General features: G+C 50.6%; 1 protein-coding gene across 1 annotated transcript in view; it reads left to right on the top strand.

Annotated features, from left to right (window-relative positions):
• Nucleotides 1–23,892, top strand: part of LOC125448700 (ephexin-1-like) — a 43,817-nt gene extending 19,925 nt beyond the window's left edge. Inside the window, 13 exon segments of the mRNA XM_059642693.1 lie at nt 6,514–6,767; nt 10,763–10,923; nt 11,625–11,777; nt 12,820–12,949; nt 14,229–14,303; nt 14,828–14,920; nt 17,103–17,257; nt 17,819–17,971; nt 18,069–18,160; nt 21,204–21,308; nt 22,924–23,015; nt 23,017–23,037; nt 23,039–23,892. Coding sequence (XP_059498676.1) covers nt 6,514–6,767; nt 10,763–10,923; nt 11,625–11,777; nt 12,820–12,949; nt 14,229–14,303; nt 14,828–14,920; nt 17,103–17,257; nt 17,819–17,971; nt 18,069–18,160; nt 21,204–21,308; nt 22,924–23,015; nt 23,017–23,037; nt 23,039–23,104 — 1,550 coding nt within the window. The 3' untranslated portion in view covers nt 23,105–23,892.
• Nucleotides 23,893–24,170: the final 278 nt, after the last annotated feature.

Genomic DNA, 24,170 nt, shown 5'->3' with positions numbered 1-24,170 from the left:
AAGCTGGCACTGGATGTTCAGCGTAATCCCATTGACTGGTGAGGCAGTTTCAGAGGGCCAAATGGCCAACTGTTGGGCCTATTTTCAGTGGCTCTATGAAGAGGCAGTATAGACAGTGGCAGAGGGACAGGAGGGCCATTGGTGCCCATGGGATACGGAGGGGATCTGGGCGTACAGGTGCATAGGTCCCTGAAAATGGTGATGAGCGTTCAAGGAATTTAGCAGGCTTGCCTTCATCGGCAGGGGAGCGTTGAATATCACAGTTGGCAAATTGTGTACAGCTGTACAGAACTTTAGTCAGGCCACATCTGGAATGTTGCGTGTATTTCCAATGGCTACTCTACCACAAACACGCTTTGGAGAGGGTGCAGAGAAGGATTCCCAGGATGTTGCCTGGAACTGGAGGGTTTTCTTTATCAGGGAGAGGTTGGATAAACCTGGATTGTTTTCGCTGGAAAGACTGAGGCCAAGGCCTACAAAATTAGGAGGGGCATGGATGTGGTGGATAGTCAGAGGCTCTTTCCACCCTGGGGAAGAGTCAATGACAAGAGGGCACAGATTCAAGGTGGGGGGTGGGGGGGAAGGTTTAGGGGAGGACTGCAGGGAAATGTTTTCACACAGAGGGTGATGGGACGCAGTGCCACTGGAGGCAGGCACATTAGGAACATTAAAGGTATACCTTGATAGACACGAGAATGGGGGCTGGGGTAGGGGGTGCAAGCAAGAGGGATAGAAACCGCACAAGAGGCAGTAAGTGACGGGCCTAAATAAGACTTAGGAATCAGTGCAGGCTTTGTGGGCCATAGGGCCTGTACCTGGGCTGTATTCAATTGAATTGTATTCAGGCAGTGAGATTTTAGAAATCTTGAGTAAGTGGTTTGCCAAACATCTGGGACCTTGAGCTATGTGAATAGGAAAACAAATATTTTAAAATGTGGCATGGCACGGTGGCTCAGTTAGCCAGGGACCTGGGTTCGATCCCACCCTTGAGCAACTGTCTGTGTGGAGTTTGCACGTTCTCCCCGTGTCTGTGTGGGTTTCCTCCGGGTGCTCCAGCCTCCTCCCACAGCCCAAAGATGTGCGGGTTAGGGTGCATCGGCCATGCTAAATTGCCCCATAGTGAGCAGGTATGTGCAGGTTAAGTGGATGAGTCATGGGGGATTGCAGGGGGAGTGTGGGTCTGGGTGTGGGATCTTCAGAGGGCCGGTGTGGACCTGATGGGGCCAAATAGCCTGCTCCCACGTTGTAGGGATTCCACGGTGATGAGAAAAGGTTTCAGTGCAAAAGATGCTTAAGGGTGTGAGAGATGACATTTTGTGCTAACAGGGAGGCACAGGGCATTTTGGAAACTTCGATTCTGAAATGAGACTCCGCGAAGAGAAAACAAAGGTGAACTTTAACAGAAGGTTCCGGATCACACGTCAGTCTGCACATCTCTAATCTTCTCCGGCCCACGCTTTCCATTGTACCCAGGCAACACAGGCCCTCCCTAGCGAGTCTCTCTATACCTGTCCATTCCTGAGACTCTGTCAACCAGACCATGACTGCATGATTAAAAATATTTTACAAATCTTATTAAGTCCTTAATAAGGATTGGAATGTAGCTGACAGCCACAGACTTCATTCTGAACCTGTTTATACAGCGTCAGTCCCCTTGTCTCACTATCCATCCTTACCCTGTTTTATTAAACATGTAATATCAGGGGCTCCTCGATTTATTATGAATTTACCATTTGGCTGTGGCTGGGCTCGCACGCTCGCTCTCGGAACTCTGCAGCGTACTCCTCCAGTTTTGAACCTTCCCCTTGAATTGGTTTCTTTCATGCCCTCTGAGGGTCCAGGTCACAGCGACGTAGAAGAATCATAGAGAAAATTGGCCGTTCGGCCCCTCCAAGCCTGCCCTGCTGTTCGTTAGCATCTAATTGTTTGTTTCTGCTTTTTTCCTCATTTGCTCTCTCCATATCTAACTCGTTAAAAACATTCAATGTTTAGGCCTTAGTTGCTTTCTGTGATAGAGAATTCCACAGCATTCCCACACTCCAAATGAAAATATTTCACTTCATTTCCTCTCAGTGCTACCTATATCCTTTAGCCTGTGACCCCGCAGTTCTGGATCCTCCAGTTGTCAGGAACATCCTTCATTTTCCCTGCCTCACTCCTGCCCATAGGTTTCTAATATTCCCTAAATCTCCTCTTCTTCCAGACTCCAGGGGTTATAAAAACCAAAAGAACAGCGGATGCTGTAAATCAGGAACAAAAACAAAGTTGCTGGGGGGAAGAAAAACAGAGTTAACATTTCGGGTTCTGAGGAAGGGTCACCGGACCCCAAACATTAGCCCTGTTTTCTCCTTCACAGATACTGCCAGACCAGCCGAGCTTTTCCAGCAAATTCTGTTTTTAATCCCGTGAATGTAATCCTAACCAATCCAGTCTCTCTTCATGCATCAGGCCTGTTGGACGAACATGAGAACCAGGAGCAGGAGTTGGCTATTTGGCCCATCAGGAATGCTCTGTCATTCAATAAGATCATGGCTGACCTCCTCATAGACTGGGATCCACTTACTCACCTGCTCACCATAACCCTTAATCCCTTTACTGTTCAAAAATCTATCTCTGCCCTAAAAACATTCAATGAGGTAGCTTCAACTGCTTCACTGGGTGGGGAATTCCACAGATTCACAACCCTTTGGGTGAAGAAGTTCCTCCTGACCTCAGTCCTAAATCTTGTCCCCCTCATTTTGAGGCTGTGCCCCCTAGTTCTACTTTCACTTGCCAGTGGAAACGATCTCCCTGCTTCTATCTTATCTGTTCCTTTTGATAGTTTATATATGCTTCTGTAAGATCCCCCTTCATTCTTCTGGTTTCCAATGATTTATAGTCCTGGTCTACTCATAAGCCAACCCTCTCAACTCTGGAAACAACCTGGTGAACTTCCTCTGTACCCAGGAATCAGTTGACTGCACTCCCTCTACGGCCAGAACACCCATCTTTAGTTGAAGAGACCAAAACTGCACATAGGAAGCATCTAGACCCTACATCGAGATCAACAACTTTAGGGATTGAGCTGTCCCACCCCCCCCCCCCCACCCCACACACCAGGCCTTGTTGTTCTAATAGAACTAGTAGGAACTGCCAATGCTGGAGTCCGAGATAACAAGGCGTGGGGCTGGAGGAACACAGCAGGCTAAGCAGGAAAGCTGACATTTCGGGTCGGGACCCTTCTTCAGAAAGGTTTCGACCCGAAACATCTGTTCTCCTGCTCCTCTGATGCTGCCTGGCCTGCTGTGTTCATCCATCCCCACACTGTGTTATCTCTTGTTATTCCCATAGTCTGCTATTACACACAACCCCTTGTTAGCCACTAACTATCCCCATGAGCAACTCCTCGTTCTCCTGGGTTGATCAGTATCCAGTCCTTTGTCTGCCCAAATGTTCCTCTCCGTCTTTTTGGGCTCTACCCCGACCTATCTTTTGCTCATAACCCCACCCTCCCTTCTGCATATCCACCGACATTGTCCCAGCTACCGTCTGTTGGGAGGAAGAGTCACTGGACCCTGGAATGGTAGCTCTGATTCGTCTCCTCGGACGCTCCCGAGCTTTTCTAGCAATTTATGGAGTGGTCTCGCCCAAGGCCTTGTGTGATTGCAGCCCAGGGTCGCACGTGGATGGCTAACTGCTATCTCATCGCGTCCACTACTTATCTTTCTGCCGAAATGCATCGCCTCTCGCCTCTCTGTGTGTGTTCCCTGTCGCAGCTGATCAGCGCCAGCCTCACTGTAACACCTCAAAGTGTTACTCTCAGGCTGAATAGCCTGGGGCTACTCTCCCTGGAGCGTCGGGGGCTGAGCAAGTTCTTATAAAACCACGAAGGGGCGTGGATAGGGTCAGTAGCCAAGGTCTTTTCCCCCCAGGGTCGGGGAGCCCAAAATTAGAGGGGCACGGGTTTGAGGTGAGAGGGGAAAGCTTCAAAAGGTAGAGGGTGGTGTGTGTCAGTGTGTGTGTGATGAGCAGTGAGCTGCCAGAGGAAGTGGGGGAGGCTGATACAATTGTATTTAGAAGATGGGTACGTGGATAAGGAAGGGTTTAGAGGGATACGGGCTGAATGCTGGCAAGTGTGAGCAGTTCAGCTTGGGGAAACAAGACGTCATGGATGTGTTGGGCCGAAGGGCCTGTTTCCATGCTGTAGGGCTCTTATCGTCAGCTCTCAGTCTCCACGTGACCAACAGGTCGGGCCTCCGCTCCTGTTGCAGTTTTAAAGAATGGGAGGTGATGTTATTGAAACCTTAAGACTTTGAGGGGGTGCAGGGTAGAGGCCGGAACGCCGTTGCCCCAGGTGAAGCGACTCAAAACAAGGGGACATAAGATTCAAAGTACAGGGTTGTACTCTAGGAGGGTATTCCTCTCACCACCCCCTCCCCCACTTCCGGAGGGTCTTTAATGTTTGGAATTCTCATCTCCAGTTGTATGGATTTTTAACGGAGAAGTTGGGGGGGGTGGCTTGGGGAAACAGGTCATGAGGAATCGATGTTGTAGCTGGCTCAGTCACATTGCGTCTGACTGGCACACCCCTTGCCTCAGTGTGGCAGGAGGTGGGCACACTATTCCTGGGGGTAGATTGTAGAAGCTTGGGTTGTGAGGGGGTAGTTGGTGTTTGAGTGGATCTCTAAGGCTTGCTATAGGTATTTTAAGGAATAAAAGAATGACAAAAGTAAGATTAGGCCCAATCAAGGTTAGTAGTGGGAAGTTGTGTGTGGAGTCAGATGAGATAGGGGAAGCGCTAAATGAATATTTTTCAATAGTATTCACTCTAGAAAACGACAATGTTGTCGAGGAGAATACTGAGATACAGGATACTAGACTAGGTGGGATTGAGGTTCACAAGGAAGAGGTATTAGAAATCCTTCAGAGGGTGAAGATAGATAAGTCCCCTGGGCCGGATGGGATTTATCCTAGGATCCTCTGGGAAGCCAGGGAGGAGATTGCCGAGCCTTTAGCATTGATCTTTAACTCGTCATTGTCAACAGGAATAGTGCCAGATGACTGGAGGATTAGCACATGTGGTTCCCCTGTTCAAGAAGGGGAATAGAGACACCCTGGTAATTATAGACCAGTGAGCCTTACCTCAGTTGTTGGTAAAGTGTTGGAAAAGGTTATAAGGGATAGGATTTATAATCATCTAGAAAAGAATAAATTGATTAGGGATAGTCAGCACAGTTTTGTGAAGGGAAGGTCGTGCCTCAGAAACCTTATTGAGTTCTTTGAGAAGGTGACCAAACGAGTAGATGAGAGTAAACCGGTTGATGTGGTGTATATGGATTTCAGCAAGGCGTTCGATAAGGTTCCCCCACAATAGGCTATTGTACAAAATGCGGAGGAATGGGATTGTGGGAGATATAGCAGTTTGGATCGGAAATTGGCTTGCTGAAAGAAGACAGAGGGTGGTAGTTGATGGGAAATGTTCATCCTGGAGACCTGTTACTAGTGGTATACCGCAAGGGTCGGTGTTGGGTCCACTGCTGTTTGTCATTTTTATAAATGACCTGGATGAGGGCGTAGAAGGATGGGTTAGTAAATTTGCAGACGACACTAAGGTCGGTGGAGTTGTGGATAGTGACGAAGGATGCTGTAGGTTGCAGAGAGACATAGATAAGCTGCAGAGCTGGGCTGAGAGGTGGCAAATGGAGTTTAATGCAGACAAGTGTGAGGTGATGCACTTTGGTAGGAGTAACTGGAAGGCAAAGTACTGGGCTAATGGTAAGATTCTTAGTAGTGTAGATGAGCAGAGAGATCTCGGTGTCCATGTACACAGATCCTTGAAAGTTGCCACCCAGGTTGACAGGGCTGTTAAGAAGGCATACAGTGTTTTAGCTTTTATTAAGAGAGGGATCGAGTTCCGGAACCAAGAGGTTAAGCTGCAGCTGTACAAAACTCTGGTGCGGCCGCACTTGGGAGTATTGCGTACAGTTCTGGTCACCGCATTATAAGAAGGATGTGGAAGCTTTGGAAAGGGTGCAGAGGAGATTTACTAGGATGTTGCCTGGTATGGAGGGAAGGTCTTATGAGGAAAGGCTGAGGGACTTGAGGCTGTTTTCATTAGAGAGTAGAAGGTTGAGAGGTGACTTAATTGAAACATAAAATAATCAGAGGGTTAAATAGGGTGGATAGGGAGAGCCTTTTTCCTAGGACGGTGACGGCAAGCACGAGGGGGCATAGCTTTAAATTGAGGGGTGAAAGATATAGGACAGATGTCAGAGGTAGTTTCTTTACTCAGAGTAGTAAGGGAATGGAACACTTTGCCTGCAATGGTAGTAGATTCTCCAACTTTAGGTACATTTAAGTCGTCATTGGATAAGCATATGGACGTACATGGAATAGTGTAGGTTAGATGGGCTTGAGATCGGTATGACAGGTCGGCACAACATCGAGGGCCGAAGGGCCTGTACTGTACTGTAATGTTCTATGTTCTAATATCGCCATCAACTGACGCAGTTCCTTCACCCCCTCTGGTTACAGAGCCCCTGTACCAAACGTACCGGGAGACGGTGATCAAAAAGGAAATTAAGCGACAGACTCTGATGCGAGACTCCAGCAAGACCAGCGACGATTACACGTACGAGAGCATACCCCTCGCCCCGGACAGCGACTCGGCTCCCCTCCACGCCCCGGGCCTGCAGCCTCCTGGGAGTTCCCTGTGGCAGAATTTGAATGCGGTGCGGGAGAGTGGGATTCTGAACGAGCTGAGCCAGAGGGAATGCCGGCTCCAAGAGGTGAGGGGAGGGTGTTCTCGTTCAAACGTGATCTGCTGTGTCATGGCGTGCGGAGAGTGGGGTGGGGAGGTCAGGGGCTCAGTGGGGAGTATCCCTGACCCTGAGCCACAAACTCCAGGGACTTGGGTTCACCCTTCGCAGCACAGCTCAATGAACTACTATTGGAATTAGGAACAGGAGCCGGCCATTCGGCCCCTTCTGTTCCCTGTTCCATTTCTCTCCCGTTTGGTGGCTGATCCAATTGAGTTTTCATGTCCACTTCACTGCCTATCCCCCTTCAATTTCTCCCTTTCCCTCCAAGGAACATATATCAGGCACAAATCCACAGGTAACTGGAAGCCCAGATCTTAGCTGGTGGCTGGCTATTGGACTACAGGGTGCCTCGTGCCAATGCTGTGCGGCCACGCCTGAGTTTTTATTTATTTACTGTCGCACACCTTGAAGATATTTTGAGTTACAACGAGGATAGAAATAAATTACTTTGAGTTCATTCCCTGTTCAAACCGGGCTCCGGAGCACGGCTTCAGGGCTACTGCAGGGTGCTCTGGTCCTCGAGGAGTGGTCGCTCCGGCAACAGCAACGCTAACAGCACCATGCTGTGGGACATCCCGGTTCTGCTACCGTTGCCATCTTGCCAACACCGCCAAGATTCGAGGCTCGGGGCCTACTTGCTAAGCGTCCCTGGTCTGAGCATCGGGTCCACTGGGAGTCCAGGCTCCAGGCATCACTGTCAGGAGACACCACCAGTGCCAAGATTCCAGGTTCCAGGCATATTACCGCTGGGCCTGCCGTTGTTCAGTGCCTTCCACCACCTGCCACGAACCCAGGCTCTGGGCCTACCACTGCCTGGTGTTCAGGCTTGGTTGGCCAGCCTTCGTCCTAAACGAACCCTTTCAGAGAATTTCCCTCCCAACCCTCTGGAGCCGACTCATGAGGAGGTCCCGTTGGCAGTAGCCATTCTGGGAAGGCATCCCCAAGCCCGACCTCGGGTTCCCTGACCCAGGATAAGAAACGGAGTGGGACCACCTGAGAAACCAGAAGCACATTCTCCGTATCGAGTGAACTTCTAATGGGCATTTCTCCGAGAGTTTAGCTCATAGGAGAAATAAACCAGCCACGCAATGACGTTCTGTAGAATTTTAATCTCTCCTCAGCTCACCAGCTTTTCCTCTGAGACCATTTGTACCGGCCACAATTTTTACCCCCCCCCCCCCCCCCCCACCATTCCAAAGGCTTGAACGCGCCATTCTGTCTGAGAGTTCCGTCATAGCACCGAGGGGGCACAGGACTGTCAGAGGGTGCCAGGAGTGACCCTAAAATGAGAGCCTGGCTGGTTGATGGGGTGGATGGGGAAGATCCCACGACCATTATTTTTTGGAAGAGGAGGGGCACAGGGAGTTCTCCTGAGCGAAGTATTGACGTGTTTTCTTCTCGCACCTGAGAATAGATAAGCTGTCAGTGGGCTCTTGCTGTGCACCAACAGCCCATGACCTTTCCTCCATCGCAAGGGCTGTTGGGTGCTTCGGTGCGACGTTCTCGGACTGTGAAAGGCGCTATGTAAAGGCAAAGCTGGTCTACAACTTTCTTGTAGAGCTGTGTTTGTTTTTCAGTCTGTAACCTTAATAACGATGAGAATATAATCAAAGATCTTTGGACATGAGAGTACTTATTGGCAGACAGTATGGTTTAAAGGTCAACAGTGAAGACAAGTTTGTTTTTAACAAGGATTTACTGTAGTTTACAGCTTATTATGACTCTTGTGTCTGAATGACTACTTTGTTAATGAAGGTTAGGCATTTGGGATTAAAAAGTTCCGAAATGAAATGAGAGTCTTTGAGACGATCCTTTAAAAGATGACATTCATGCGAGAGGGGAAAAAAAAAAGCTGGAAACCAGTGTTTGTCATCCTCTCTCAGATTTTCGTCGACCTATTCATTAACCAAAATCTTGTTTCTGCCATTCCAGTTTCCCCCTCGGGTTCCAGTGTCCCCGAGATTTTATAATGGAAACTTTCAATGTAAACAGGTCACGCTGTAATTGCACCCTCCCGGCCAGCGGGGGCCCTGCCATGCTGCCAGAGAGAGAGAGAGAGAGAGAGAGACGGTGCGGTGTGTTTATTTTACAGCTGGGGAGGAGGGGAATTTACTGTAGGGTTATCTTAAGTTTGGATGAGGTGAGGTGTGAAGTGGGGTCAGTTGAGGTAGAGCGTGGATGGGCTGAATGGCCTATTTCTGTTTGGAGATCAACCTTTAAAATTGGAGGCTGCACTTCATTGGTCATTGCTGACCCCTAGTACCTGGTTCTCAGCCTGGCAACAGGAACACGGAACTGTACAGCACAGCAGCGGGCCCTTCGGCCCACCTTGTTGTGCCGAACCTAATGCCAAACTAAGTTAATCTAACCGTCCTTGGTCCATATTCACCCATTCCTTCTTTATTCAGGTGCTTATCGAAAAGTCCATTTAAACCACAGCGCCCCCCCACCACCGTCGGACCTGCCTGTACCACCGTCCTTGGCAGAGTTTTGATTTTTTTTTTGTTTAAAAAATTCTCATCACACCTTGCCCCCTCATTCTGTATCCTCTTGGGGCCTGAGGCCCCAAACTCTGGAATTCTAACCCCAGATCCCAAAACAGCTGTGTCTCTCTCCTTATGGAAAGACTGTAATATCTATCTTTTCAGCTTTATTCCTTATTTTCCTGACGTATTCTGTGTACATCAGTAACGTGTAACTTTTTTTTTTTCTTTTATTTTCTCTTTTTCTTTTGGACCTAGATCCTTAAGGTGATGCCATGTGTTGGCAACTTTATACACTTTTCACTGTACTCCTAATCTCGTGCAACTTGAGTTCACTTGACAATAAACCTAATTCTTTTGAGACTTTTCTTAAACCCAGCTCCTTGGACTGAACTTTGGACATTCATGTCTCTTTTTGTTTGGCGTTGAGTGTTCCTGGAGCGGGTAATGGGGCATTTATTTTGAAATTGTACTCCTTTTCTGGGTTCTGAAAAATAAGAGGTGGCATAAAAATGTACCAGATTCTTAGGGGACTTCGCAAGATAGATGTGGAAAGGGTATTTCCCCCTTGTTGGAGAGTGTCAGACGAGATGTAATCTTAGAATCTAAGTCAGAGATGAGGAGGAATTTCTTCTCTCAGACGGACTTCATTGCTAGAGGGACAGAATTTAAAAATGGGAAGGAAACTGCAGCTGTACAAGATGCTGTTGAGGCCACACCTGGAGTACTGTGTACAGCTTCGGTCTCCTTAAGAAAGGATGAACTGGCACTGGGAGGGTGCAGAGGTGGTTCACCAGGTTGACTTCAAAGTTGAGAGAGTTGGACTGGGACTTTACTCACTGAAATTTGGACAAAAGAAGAGGGACATCATCTATAAAATTATGAAGGGAACAGACAGTATAGAAGCAGGGAGGTTGTTTCCAGTGGTGGGCAAAATAAGGGGGGAGCGGATTTAGGACTGAGTTGAGGAGGAACTTCTTCACCTAAAGGGTTGTGAATCTGTCGAATTCCCCACCCAGTGACGCAATTGAGGCTTCCTTATTGAATGTTTTTTAAGGCAAAGATAGATTTTGGAATAGTAAAGGGATTAAGGGTTATGGTGAGCGGGTGGGTACATGGAGCTGACTCCATGACAAGATCAGCCATGAGCTTACAGAATGGCAGACCATGTTCCACAAGCCCTGGCAGTCTACTCCTGCTCCTATTTCTTGTGGATCCGTGGAATTCTTTCCCACACAGGCTCGGTTATTGAGTATATTCAAAGATTGAGACAGATCTTTAATTAGTAAGGGAATTGAGAGTCTTGGGGACCAAGGCAGGAAGTTGAAGATGACGTGGTCAGTCATGATCCCGTTGCAGTTGTGGGGCAGACTTGATGGGCTGAAAGGCTTATTTCGTGTTCTAACGTCTGTGTTTTCTGGTCTAAAGGTGGGGGATTATGGTGAGGTCGGCGACTCAGTGATTTGTGCTTTGTTGCAGAGTATGTTTGAGGTCCTCACATCTGAGGCCTCCTACCTCCGCAGTCTGAATGTCCTCATTGAGCACTTCATGAACAGCAGGGACCTGAACGAGACCATCATCTTGCGAGACAAAAAGACTCTCTTTTCATGTATTACCCGGGTGAAAGAAGTCAGCGAAAGGTACAGTACAGGCAACAGAGATATGACCCCAGTCACCACGGGCAATGCCTGCCCTCGCTAGTAGGCCTCACTGAAGGGGGTGCAACATCGGAGGGTCCCTGGCAGTGTAGGCGCATAAGGAGAAGCCTCATACGCAGCAGGTAGTTGGGATCAGAGAAGAGCTACCTGGAGAGAGTGGCAAGGGCAGGTTTGGTCATGGCTTCTGAAAGAGAATTGGCTAAGTATCTGAGGGGAGCTTTTGCAGTGTTGTGGGGTACGATCCAAGGAGAGTGGGATCTGATGAGTTGTACTTGCAGAATGGTAAGCAAAGGTCCACCGGCCTCCTCCTTTGGCATAACCATCCTGCAATTGGATAATACTCCACTGCGACCTTGCAGAATGGAGGAGAAAATGGTGTGACTCGGCGTCTTGCCCTCCGAAGTCATGACCTTCCTAACTGGCACCGTGGAGATTGCCAGCCAGCTCCAGGTTTTGTGGGTTTTCTTTTTTAAAAAAAATGGAAGTCCTGGGCACCAGTGGCTCATGCACTCCTGCCTTAAGCGAGGCCTCAAATCTAGGCCCTGTCGCCATGGTGATCAGTAGGCCCATGCCAACTGCAAGTGACCTTTAGAGCTGGCCAGATACTTGCGTTGGTAAATAGTAACCTGCAAGGAAGATGATTTTTTTTTTTGCTTGTATCTTTTTTGTTTCTTAAAAAAAAGTTTCCTGAAGGATCTTGAAGAGCGGATGGATGAGAATATAAAGATAACTGACGTCTGCGACATTATTTATTTTCACGCCCAGCACAATTTCCAGGTGTACGTGGACTACGTACGAAACCAGCTTTATCAGGAACAGAAGTACAGCCAACTGATGTAAGATATTGTTCCTGTTTCTGACTACGCCGATTGCTTGCCGTCCAAGTTTTTTTTTTCTCTATCTTATGGATGGGACTATTGCCCCTTGAGAAGGCGGTGGTGAACCGCCATCTTGAACTGCTACAGCCCATGAGACTGTGGACATGTTTTTAAGGTGAGAGGAGGCAGATTTTTTTTTAAGACAAGACTTGAGGGGAAACTTTTCACACATAGAGTGGTTCGTGTGTGGAATGAACTTAGAGGAAGTGGCGGATGTGGGTGCAGTTACAATATTTAAAAGACATTTGGATAAGTACATGAATAAGAGATGTTTGGAGGGTTATGGGCTATGGGTGGCATCGACTGGTTGGACTCAAGGGTCCGTTTCTGTGCCGGATGACTCTGTATGGTGCAGGGTCACCCACGTCAAGGGGTTAGGGAGGGAGTTCAGGATTTTGGCCCAGTGACCGTGAAGGAATGGCTGATATGTTTCCAATTTGGGGTGGGGGGGAGGTGGAAGTGGTTTGGAGGGGAAAGTATGGGGAGTGGCGTTCCCATTATCTGCTGCCCTCGTCCTCCTAGATGGTAGAGGTCTGTGCATTACTAGACCAGTGACGTTACCATGACACCACCATCTTTGGGAGAGAAAGCTGCCATCCTTACCTGGTCGGGCCTACGCATGACTACAGCCTCGAAGCCAATGTGGTCAACTCCTACTGCCCTCTGGGCGAATAGGGGCGGGCAATAAGCATTGGCCGACACCCACATCATTCCTCCGAAAGGCAGCGAGGTGAGTTCGGATGGCTTCAGCTGTGCATGGGCCCTAAAGTGGCTCCAGTTCTCCCCCTTTACCCACCTTGGTGGCCATCTTCGTCTCTAAGATGTTTCCTTGGCGACACTGTGGGAGGAGCCTGTGTCGAAGTCACCGGGTGAATGTAGGTTTAGAGTGAGATGGTGCTCCCCGAGGAGGGTCGCCCCTCTTGGGGTTTGGGGCTGGTGTGGGGAGGGTGGAGGTGGTGGTACGATGATGTGACCCTCGCCCTGTCCCCTCTCCGCGCAGGGAGGAAAGCGCACAGTTCGCAGCCGTCGTTGTCCGTCTCCAGGAGCAGCCGAGGTGCCAGAGGCTCCCCCTCATGTCCTTCCTGCTGCTGCCTTTCCAGCGAATCACACGCATCAAGATGCTGATTGAGGTAGGCCCAGGCCTCGGGGTTGGGGCGGTGGAGGGGGGTGCGCCTCTGACACTGTGGGCCTCGGAGAGCCATTCAGCACCGGGGAAGAGCAGAGAGTGCCCCCACGTGCCCCAGATTGGGGAGAGGGTGCAGGGGGTTTTGAGTGGGGGGGGACACAGGGGAATGAGAGCTTGGGAGAGAGGGCCCGGAGGGTGGGGGTGGAAGGGGGTGAAAATGGTGGGGGAGGTGGGGCCCAGAAACACCCCAGGGTGGGGAGAGAGTGCGGAAAGGGGAGGACGGGGTAAGAGGTTGGGGGCGTGGGATAGAGGGCCCAGAGGGTGAGGGGAGGAAGAAATGAGGGCCTGGAGGGTGGGGGGAGAGATGGCCCAGAGGGCGGGGGGTACAAGGACCTGTGGTGGGGTGGGTGAGGGAGGCCCTGAGGGTGGGGGCTGTGGGCCTAGAGGGTGGGAGCATAGGAGGAGTGAGGTGACAGAGGGCCCAGAGGCGGGGGAATAGAGGACCTGGAGGATGGGGACAGTTGTTGGGGAGAGGGCCTAAGGATTGATGAAGTTGATGTTCGTGGGTTGTGGTGTGTGACTCCCAGAGTCGGTGCTGACGTTTGGCAAATGAGAGGGTGGGATAAAAGAGTAAAATCACAGGATCCCTACAGTGTGGAAGCAGGCCATTCAGCCCATCAACTCCATACTATCCCCTCTGAAGGTCATCCTACCCAGACACCAGCCCCTATTCTATCCCTGTAACTCTGCATTTCCCATGGCCAATCCACCCTAACGTGCACATCTTTGGACTGTGGGAGGAAACCCACGCAGACACTAGGAGAACGTGCAAACTCCACATGGTCAGTCGCCCGAGGGTGGGATCGAACCCAGGTCCCTGGCGCCATGAGGCAGCAGTGCTAACCCCTGAGCCGCCCCAAAACTCTGTGGTTGAATGGGGGCTGAAATGGCTGAGCAACCCACTCAGTTCGGGAGGAATTAAGAAATGTTCAAGAAACACTGACCTTGCCCAGTAACAGACCCCATCATATGAAAAAATAACTTATCTTTTTTAAAAAATGTAGATTCGAATTATCCAGGTTGCCATAATTTCATGTTGTGGTTTTGCGGGATCTTCCTATGCATAGAGTGGTTACCTTGTGTTTCCTGACTTACAGCAGTGATTACACTCCAGAAGCAGGTCACAAAGCACATATATCTTGAGGTTGTGAAAGGCGCTATCCCAATGTAGCTTCTCTCTCCTTGATTTTTAGTGTTGATCCAGATGCTTTTGTCTCCTTTAGAATATACTCCAAAGATCTGAAGTCGGGTCCGTCAATGAGGAAACTGCCTCTAAAGCATTGGGCCTCGTTTCCAAGGTAACGCTACGCATCAAAGTGCCTACCCAGAACCACACTCACAAGTTCGCATCAGATCGGCCACAGACCAAAACTATCACTGTTTACCATTAACCAGGGACAGCACGGGGTTAGATACAGGGTAAAGCTCCCTCTACACTGTTTTCCCCCCCCTCAAACGCTGCCAGGACAGGGTTAGATACAGAGTAAAGCTGCCTCTACACTGTCCCCCATCAAACACTGCCAGGACAGGGACAGCATGGGGTTAGATACAGGGTAAAGCTCTCTCTACACTGTCCCCCATCAAACGCACACAGGGCAGGGACAGCATGGGGTTAGATAGAGTAAAGCTCATCTACCCAACACCCCTCGCTCTCGTGGAGTGCCATTTGCTCTCAGTCAGATCACAAGTTGCATTTTGCTGGTGATGGTCTTCTCTGGGAGCCTGGCTGTTTTTGAATCAGTTTTCCAGGGATGCCACCCAGGCAGCGGGGATCTCTGTCCTGACCTATTTTCTTTCAGTTGCAACTTGCATCTATTTCCAGATCATTGAAGAATGTAACCGGGAAGTTGGGATAATGAAGCAAATGGAGGAAATGATCCACATCGGAAAGAAACTGGAATTTGACAAGCTGAAGGTACTGCAACTTAGACAGAATTTTAAACTGTAAACCTGCTCGCTGTGCCAGCTGGTGATTGGCGGACACTGAAGTTTGCAATAACTGTTTTGTTCCTATCCTCCAAAATCAGAGCTTTGGCCCTTTCCAGCATTTTCCAGCTACACAAAAGCCTGGTTCGGCCACATCTGGAGTAATGTGTCCCGTTCTGGCCGCGTCATTACAGGAAAGATGTGGAAGCATTGGAAGTGGTGCAGAGGAGATTTGCTGGGATGTTGCCTGGAATGGAGGGAAGGTCTTAGGACAGGTTGAGAGAGCTCGGGATTTTCTCTTTAGAATGACGAAGAATGAGAGGTGACTTGATGCAGGTGTACAAAACGATCAGAGGTATAGATAGAGTGGACAGCCAGAGACTTTTTCCTAGGGTGGAGGTAGCTATTACGAGGGGGCATAGTTTTAAAGTGAGTGGAGTTAGATATAGGGGAGACGTCAGAGGTAGGTTCTTTACTCAGTGGTCGGGGCTTGGAATGCATTGCTGGAGAGGGTAGTGGAGTCAGCCTCATTAGGGGCATTTAAGAGGCTATTAGACAGGCATGTGGAGGATAGTATAAGGTAGGGGTGGAGGTTAGATAGACCTTAGGATTAGGGTAAAACATTGTGGGCCAAAGAGCCTGTACTGTGCTGAACCATTCTACGTTCTATGTTCTAAACACCATCCATTCAGACACCCGCATTGTTGCTGGGCAGTTCCTGTCATAAGAAATGGGATTAGGAGTAGGCCATTTGGACCCTCGAGCCTGCACTGCCATTCAGTAAGATCATGGCTGATCTTTTCACGGACTCAGCTCCACTTACCTGCCCGTTCACCGTAACCCTTAATCCCTTTACTGTTCAAATATCTCTCTCTGCCTTAAAAACATACAACGAGGGAGCCTGAATTGTGTCACTGGACAAGGAATTTGACACATTCAAAACCCTTTGGGTAAGAGGTTCCTCCTCAGCTCACTCCTTAATTTGGTCCCCTTATTTTGAGTTGATGCCCCCTGGTTCTAGTTTCACTCACCAGTGGAAGCAACCTCCCTGCTTCTATCTTATCCATTCCCTTCATAATTTATATATGTTTTTGTAAGATCCCTCCTCATTCTTCTAAATTCCAGTGTAAAGTATGGCCCCAGTCTACTCGGTCTCTCCTCATAAGCTTTGGGTCATAGATTTAATGTTAGGAGGAAGGTACAGAGGAGACGTCAGAGGGAGGTTCTTCACCCAGAGAGTTGTGAGCGCATGGAATAGTTTACCAGTGGTAGTCGTGGAAGCAGAGTCATTAGTGACGTTTAAGCGACTGCTGGACGTGCACATGGACAGCAGTAAATTGAGGGGAATGTAGGTTAGGTTATTTTAGTTTTGGATTAGGATTATTCCACGGCACAACATCGTGGGCCGAAGGTCCTGTACTGTGCTGTACTGTTCTACGTTCTATGTTCTAAGCCAACCCTCTCAACTCTGGAATCAACCTGGTGAACCTCTTCTGCATCCCCTCCCAGTGCCAGTCCATCCTTTCTCAAGTAAGGAGACCAAAACCGTACACCGTACTCCAGAACTGCCCTCACCAACTCCCTGTACAGCCGCAGCATAACCTCCCTGTTTTTACGCTCGTTCCCTCTAGCAATGAGGGACAATATTCCATTTACCTTCTTCATTACGTGCTGCATCTGCAAACCAACTTTTTGTGATTCATGCACAAGGACACCCAGGTCCCTCTGCACAGCAGCTGCTGCAACTTTTCACCATTTAAGTAACCGCCCAGTAATTTTGTCTGACAGAACAGTGGTCTGTTTCCAAGTCAGGATGGTGACTGGTTCGGAAGGCAACTTGCAGGGGCTGGTGTTCCCATGTATCTGCTGCCCTTATCCTTCTAGATGAAGTGGGTTTGGAAGGTGCTGTCTAAGGATCTTTGGTGAATTTCTGCAGTGCATCTTGTAGATAGTACACTCTGCTGCTACTGGGCATCGGTGGCAAAGGGAAGACAGGCTGAGTCCTCCATGCTGAGGGCCAAATGGCCTCCTATTTTGTCTCTGGCCGTTCTGTAAATCGGCAGGTTTGAGACGCTATCTAAAAGCAGGTGGTTGCAGTGGTAGGTTCCATTTAGATGGTGTTTCTGTCTCTCTTGCTCCCATTCCCCATTATGTCTTTTCCCTCCCCCCAGGCTATCCCCATCATCTCTCAGCTCCGCCATCTTGAGAAGCAAGGGGAATTGTGGGAGATTGGCTCGAGGGGGAACCTGTTTGCAATGAAACCCAAGCTCACGCCTCTCTACCTCTTCCTCTTCAACGACCTTCTGCTCATCACCACGAAGAAAAGGTCAGTAATTCCCACCTTACCCAGACTCGCATCTAGACCCTGCCGCTGTCTTCTTTCAATGGGTCCGCATTGATATGATGGGCCAAATGGCCTCCTCCTGTGCTGGAAGCAATTCCAACAGGCTCTCCTTCAATCAGTGCCTCCTGGCCATGATGGGTAGAGGAACTGGAGATACATTTAGAGATGCCTGACTGAGCCTCAGACATCCAGATACCATCCTCACCATCACCACAGCCGTACTCGAGATGGTAATGACCCGTTGGCTCTTCAATTTTGCTGGGGTCAGGATGCACGCACTCTCTCGCGCAGGTGCTGTGTCCCTACCTCCCCTCCCCACCATCTCTTCTGTCCGTCTCCTCATCACCTTCCTCTGTTTTGGTTCTCTCTCACTCGCTCTTTCTCTTTCTCTCTCGCCCTCTGCCCTCGCTCCCTCACTCCTCTCTCCGTCTCTCTGCCCTCTCTCTCCCTTCGGTTGACTATCTTCTGGCCTGGTCTTTCTTGGCTGCTCTAATGAAGCTGTGTTTCACCCCCCCTGCCCACTTTTTTTCTTTTTCCGCTCAGCGGTGACCGGTACCAGGTGATGGACCATGCCCATCGCTCGCTTGTGGAGGTCCAGGATTGCCCGGGAGCTGGGTTGGCCAACTGCTTCAGGCTCGTCCTGCTGGAGAACCACCAGGGCAAACAGTGTGACCGTCTGCTGAAGACTTCGACAGAGTGAGTACCCCCCAACCCTAGTCTCCGTCACTCTCCTCCTCCTGCCTCTGCGGAAGCTCGGACCCAATTCTAATGCAGCTCCCACTTTCCACCCAAGCTCGGACCTGCACCGCTGGATGGATGCGTTAACGTCCGGCAAACAGAACCTTCTGGAAGATTCCGACGACGACAAAATCTATGAACGTTGGGGTAAGTGATCCCAACGGCTGCGGAATTCCTTGCACGGAAACGGGCCGTTTGGTCCATCTTCACACAGCGCTGCTTCTCCTAGCCCCTCTCCATCTTTCTCACTGCCATATCTGCCCATTCTTTACTCCCTTGTGTGTTCACTCAGCTCTCCCAACAGTACATCGACCCCCATCCACCTTCACATCGCCGGTAATCCCAGAACCAGGAACAAATTTCCTGCAACAATGGGTTCGACTATCAGAATGTTTTCCTTTAATTTGCGGAGAATGGGACCTTGTTTAGATTAGATTCCCTACAGTGCAGAAACAGGCCCAACAAGTCCACACCGCCCCTTGAAGCATCCCACCCGGACCCATCCCGCTATAACCCACACACCCCTGAACACTACAAACGGTTTAGCACGGCCAATCCACCCTAGCCTGCACATCTTTGGACTGTGGGAGGAAACCCACGCAGACACGGGGAGAATGAGCAAACTCCACACAGACAGTCGCCCGAGGCTGGAATCGAACCTGTGTCCCTGGCACTGTGAGGCAGCAGTGCTAACCATTGGGCCACCATGGCGCATAAGATAACCCTGACTGATTTTTACCGTAGTTAATTTAGCTTCTGGCACAGTTGGAATGGTTCAGGTGAGTGCTATCCAGTTGCAGAATCCTGTGCGAATTAGCTGCCTTTATGAGCTCGATGGGTTATCTGAAGCTCTGTCACTAGCTCCGTTATCGGGCCGCTCAAAATTATTCGGCCCCCACTTGCAGAGTCGCAGCTGACCTTCGACGTTTTGAGTCAGTTTTGTATTGTGTGTGAGTGCAGTTTATGCTCTGCCCGTTAACAAACACAGTCCCAGAGGACCGTGCGCTGTTTAAATTGACCGGTTTCGGCTGTGCGGGCCTGTCTAACCCCTTGCTGTCTCACCAGTGCGGTAAAATTCCGGCAGCGTTGGCCAGTTTTTCTGCCAGACGGCTGTTCAGTGCTGGCCCAGCTGAAAGGAGAGGGGAGAGCTGGCCTGCATTGATGTAGCACTGAGCGCTCGGCAGCACTGATGCACCCCTAAGGGCAGCTTGGAAATGCGGGATGCATGGGGCATTGCCTCTCCCACGGCTACACTGGCCCCATCCCCCACCTCTTCCTCCGTGGGCACCACCTTGTGCTCCCCTGAGGAGCTCGAACAGTTCATCCACTTCACCAACACCTTCCACCCCAACCTTAAGTTCACCTGGACCATCGCTGACACCTCTCTGTCTCCATCTCCAGCAACCACCTGGAAACTGATATCCATTTCAAGCCACCGACTCCCACCACCTTCCTGCAAGAATGCCCTCCTCTATTCCTAATTCCTTCGCCTCCGCTGCGTCTGCTCCCAAAGTGAGCCGTTCCACTCCCAGACATTCCAGATGTCCTCGTTTTTCAAGGACCACAATTTCACCTCTAGTGGTCTAAAACTCCCTCGACCGCATCTCTTGCGTTTCCCGCAACTCGGCCCTCACGCCCCCTCCCCGCTGTAACAACAAAGACAGAATTCCACGTAGTCCTCACGTACCACCTCATCAACCTCCTGATCCAATGTATCATTCTCCACCACTTCTGCCACCTACAGTCCGACCCCACTACCGAAGGTATATTTCCACGCCGACCCTTCTCCACCTTTAGGAGGGACTGCTCTTTCCGTGACTCCCTTGTTCGCTCCACACTCCCCAACACACCCGGCACTTTCCCCTGCAACCGCAGGAAGTGCTACACTTGCCCCCACACCTCCTCCCTCACCCCCATCCCAGGCCGCAAGATGACATTCCACATTAAGCAGAGGTTCACCTGCACATCTGCCAATGTGGTATACTGCATCCATTGTACCCGGTGTGGCTCCCTCTACATTGGGGAAACCAAGCGGAGGCTTGGAGACCGCTTTGCAGAACACCTCCGCTCAGTTCGCAACAAACAACTGCACCTCCCAGTCGCAAACCATTTCCACTCCCCCTCCCATTCTCTAGATGACATGTCCATCATGGGCCTCCTGCAGTGCCACAATGATGCCACCCGAAGGTTGCAGGAACAGCAACTCATATTCCGCTTGGGAACCCTGCAGCCCAATGGTATCAATGTGGACTTCACCGGCTTCAAAATCTCCCCTTCCCCTACTGCATCCCGAAACCAGCCCAGTTCGTCCCCTCCCCCCACTGCACCACACAACCAGCCCAGCTCTTCCCCTCCACCCACTGCATCACACAACCAGCCCGGCTCGTCCCTGCCTCCCTAACCTGTCCATCTTCTCTCCCACCTACCTGCCCCCATCCCAACTGACCAACCCCCCCACCCCCACTTCCTACCTACACTCACCTCTACCAGCTCCGTTTCCTCCCACTCTATCCACCTTCTATCATCACCACCTCCTCTATTTGTTTCAGAGCCCCCCCCCCTTCCCCCTCCCCCATTTCTGAAGAAGGCTCTAGGCCTGAAACGGCAGCAAACCTGCTCCTCCTTTGCTGCTTGGCCTGCTGTGTTCATCCAGCTCTACACCTTGGTATCTCGGATTCTCCAGCTTCTGCGGTTCGTACTATCTCTGGGAAATGTGGGATGGGATAGACACTGAGGTCGTTGCCGCGGTCTGGAGGACTCTGGGGGTGGAGGGATAGGGTGCTGATCGCTCCCGGATTAAGATGAGGAGAAAGTTCAAGGGGTTGGAGAGTGTTTGGAATCTCTCCTCACCACAGGGCAGAAGATCCACCGTTGTTGAATCTCTCTTAAGACTGGAATCGATAAGATATTTGATCTCGTGGGAATGTGGTGTTGAAGTCCGAGACCAGACCCCTCAATTATTCCATGCTAGTATGGAATGGTCGAATGGGCTGAATGGCCCACTCCTGCTCCTATGGTGGGGTCCACGACGAGAGTAGACAGCCCGCTGAGTCACTGCGTTTCTTGGGCGACACTAGAATGCAGGACCTTTTGGGGGACTCCGGTCAGGGAGCGACCAGGGGCATGTTGCGGTCGCGAGGGGATTGCCGCTCGCCATCACAGTCTGTCTCTCTGTCCCTCTCGGATACAGACTGTCCCCAGGTGCAGTGTCTGGTCACCTACACGGCCCAGCAGGGAGATGAACTGAGCCTGGAGCCGGCCGACATCATCAATGTCACCAGGAAATCAGCAGAGGGTGAGATGCCTTCACATCCTTCTGATCAGGACTCCTCCTGTTTCTCCCCCACAAATTCACATCGGGGAAAATATTCAACCACCCACCACATGGGAGACCCCCCCCCCCCCCCCCCCCAGAAATAACTGACACACTCTCTTCCGGACCCCCTGTAAATACTGACAACCCCCCCGCTGTGTAAATACTGACACACTCCCCCCTCCGGGAAGAAGTATTTACAGGGGGGTAAATACTGACATATCCCCCCCCCCCCCGCGACCTGCAATTACTGACACACTCCTCCCCCCCCCGCCCCAACCACCCCAGGGAGACACCCCCCCCCCCATGTAAATACTGACACACTGCCCCCCGGGGAGACCCCCTCCCATGTAAATACTGACACACACTCCCACCCCACCCCCCCCCATAAATACTGACACACTTCCCCCACCCACCTCCCACCCCGGGAGACCCCCCTGTAAATACTAGCACTCTCTTTCTCCCCCACCCCCTCCTCCCCAACCCTGGACCACCCCCTGCAATTACTGACACACTTCCCCCACCCCACCACCTCAGGGAGAAACCCCCCCCCCCCCCCCCCCCCCCAACCGTGTAAGTACTGACACGTGCCCCCCCACCCCCCCCCCCGGGAGATCGCCTGGTAAATACTGACATGCTCCCCCCTCCCCCTCCTTCAGGGACAACCCCTGTAAATACAGACACACTTTGCCCCCCCCGCCCCCACCTCGGGGACCCCCCATGTAAATACTGACACACACTCCCACCCGTCTCCCCCCTCCCCAGGGACCCCCCCTGTAAATACTGACACACTCCTCATGAATCTTTAAATATCAGTTTTGTAAGGTTCAAAATTTAAGCGATTTGCGGTGCACACGTGCTCTGGTTTTGGGGGGGAAAAGGCTTGGCGGTCAGGAGAAAAACAGGTTGTAACATTGGGCTCCTACAAACAGAATTAGTTTTAATGCAGTCGCTGATCAGTGGGGACTGAGCTACAGCTTTCTGGAGGAGTGATCCTGTGACCAGGGTGCACTGTTGGTTTAGAGTGAGCTGTAAAAGCCAGTGCAGAGGCAGGTAGGAATAAATTCCATAAACCTCTCGCTAAACTATGTACCATTATTTGGGGTTACTTTATTTATGTTGTTTGCAGTTCCAAAATATTTCTCTATTTTCTGCTTCTGAGCTCCCTGAACCCTGATATCTTAGATTCTGATAAAGGCCTCAGCCTAACTCAAATATTTAAATAGGCTCATGTGTGTGCTTTTTTTTAATGTAAATATAAAAGGAAAACAAACAATCTCGCCCTGAATTTTTTTTATTCTGACTTGTACGTTTCCAGTTGGCGGAAGGTTCTAGAGGATGCCAGTTTTTTGTAAATTGATCCAAGTTGGGGTGTGAGTGAGTATGGGAATAAGTCTTTTTTTTTATTAGTTGTTGGATCTGTCACTCCATGCCTTTTAGAAAAGGGGAATGAGATAAATTTAACGGGAGAGGATTTGCGACGACGTAGGGAGCGGAGAGGGAGTAAGGCAATTTGTTCCAGCAATGGGCTATCATGCAACCTACAGGCTGAATGGCTGCATCATGATTCAGCTGCTGTTTCTTTTTTTTAAACCAGGTTGGTATGAAGGTTGCAAGCTGTCGACTGGGCAGAAAGGCTGGTTCCCGAGCGCGAGTGTGCAGGAGATCACCAACGAACACGTGCGCAGGGCGAAACCTGAGGGAACGCTACCCGCCTCATGCAGGCAGCGCAGCATCAAATCCAGGGAGCCAACAAGGTGAACACCACCTCCGTCTGAAAGGCCGGGACGGTGCCGCAGTGGGGCAGGGGCCTCAGAGTGAGTGGCACCCTCGCTCCGGCCTAGCAGAGGCCTGTTGGCAGGCTCCAATCCACTGAGTGTAGCCGTGGCAACCAGGAAATGGGACGGTGCTGGTCTTTCTGGACTGCTTGTGTGGTGGGGGGGGGAAAGGGGACAAACACTATCTGTAAATTCACCTCTATTTGTTCTTGGCCCCCTCGCAACCCGTTTTGCCACTTCTGATGATGTCATGCCCATTTGGTTACTTTTAACTTGGAACTGAGATGAGGGCCGAAGCCTCGATTCATGCAGAGCAAGGTCCCGTAGCCGCTGGTGGTGAGGGTTGGTGTGCGAAGTCTCTCTCTCTCTCACTCTCACTGGTGGCCATGTTTGGAAGCAGTGAAAAATGTGGACAGCGAACCCCGTTTGGAATGAAAGGTTTCCTCCAAGAGCTGAGGGGACGACGCAGTCAACACGGGAAGCGGGTGCAGGGAATGGGGGGTGGGGTGGCAAAGAAGCATGGGATTGCACTGTCCCAGAATGTCTCTTGACACATGGCATTGAGATTGCTGTGTGTGTGTCACGGGTGCCTGTGCTGTTCACTCACTCGTGTTTTATATATCTTGTTGTTAAGAAAGGCATTTGGCAGTAAATATGCTCTGAACCCCAGCAGTTGGAAGACTTAGCAACAGAATTGTACATTAAATAAGCCATTGCTTGCTCTCTCCTTCTGCCCATGACGACGACAGACTTGGAACTCTGTTTGGGGACTTATCTGTACTCAGCGTGCGTGGGGCATGGTAATGGTGCAAACACCTACAAGTGCCAGGCTTGTGACCCTGCCTGTTGAGATTATAATGCACATTGCCCCTATTTTCTTTTGGAGCGGGGGTTGGCCCGGGGTTAGCACTGGTACCTCTCAGGAGGGCCCAGGTTCGATTCTACCCTCAGGCAACTGTCTGTGTGGAGTTTGTGTTTGCTCCCACTGTCCCAAGGGGTGGGGGGGGGATGGTGTTTAGGTAATTTAGCATAGCTGATCTACCTTATTGCGCAGGCTTACTGCATT

Source organism: Stegostoma tigrinum, chromosome 45, assembly GCF_030684315.1.
Source record: "Stegostoma tigrinum isolate sSteTig4 chromosome 45, sSteTig4.hap1, whole genome shotgun sequence".
Taxonomy (NCBI): domain Eukaryota; kingdom Metazoa; phylum Chordata; class Chondrichthyes; order Orectolobiformes; family Stegostomatidae; genus Stegostoma; species Stegostoma tigrinum.
The sequence above is the reverse complement of the archived record's forward strand: the minus strand, read 5'-3'. Positions and strand labels throughout refer to the sequence as shown.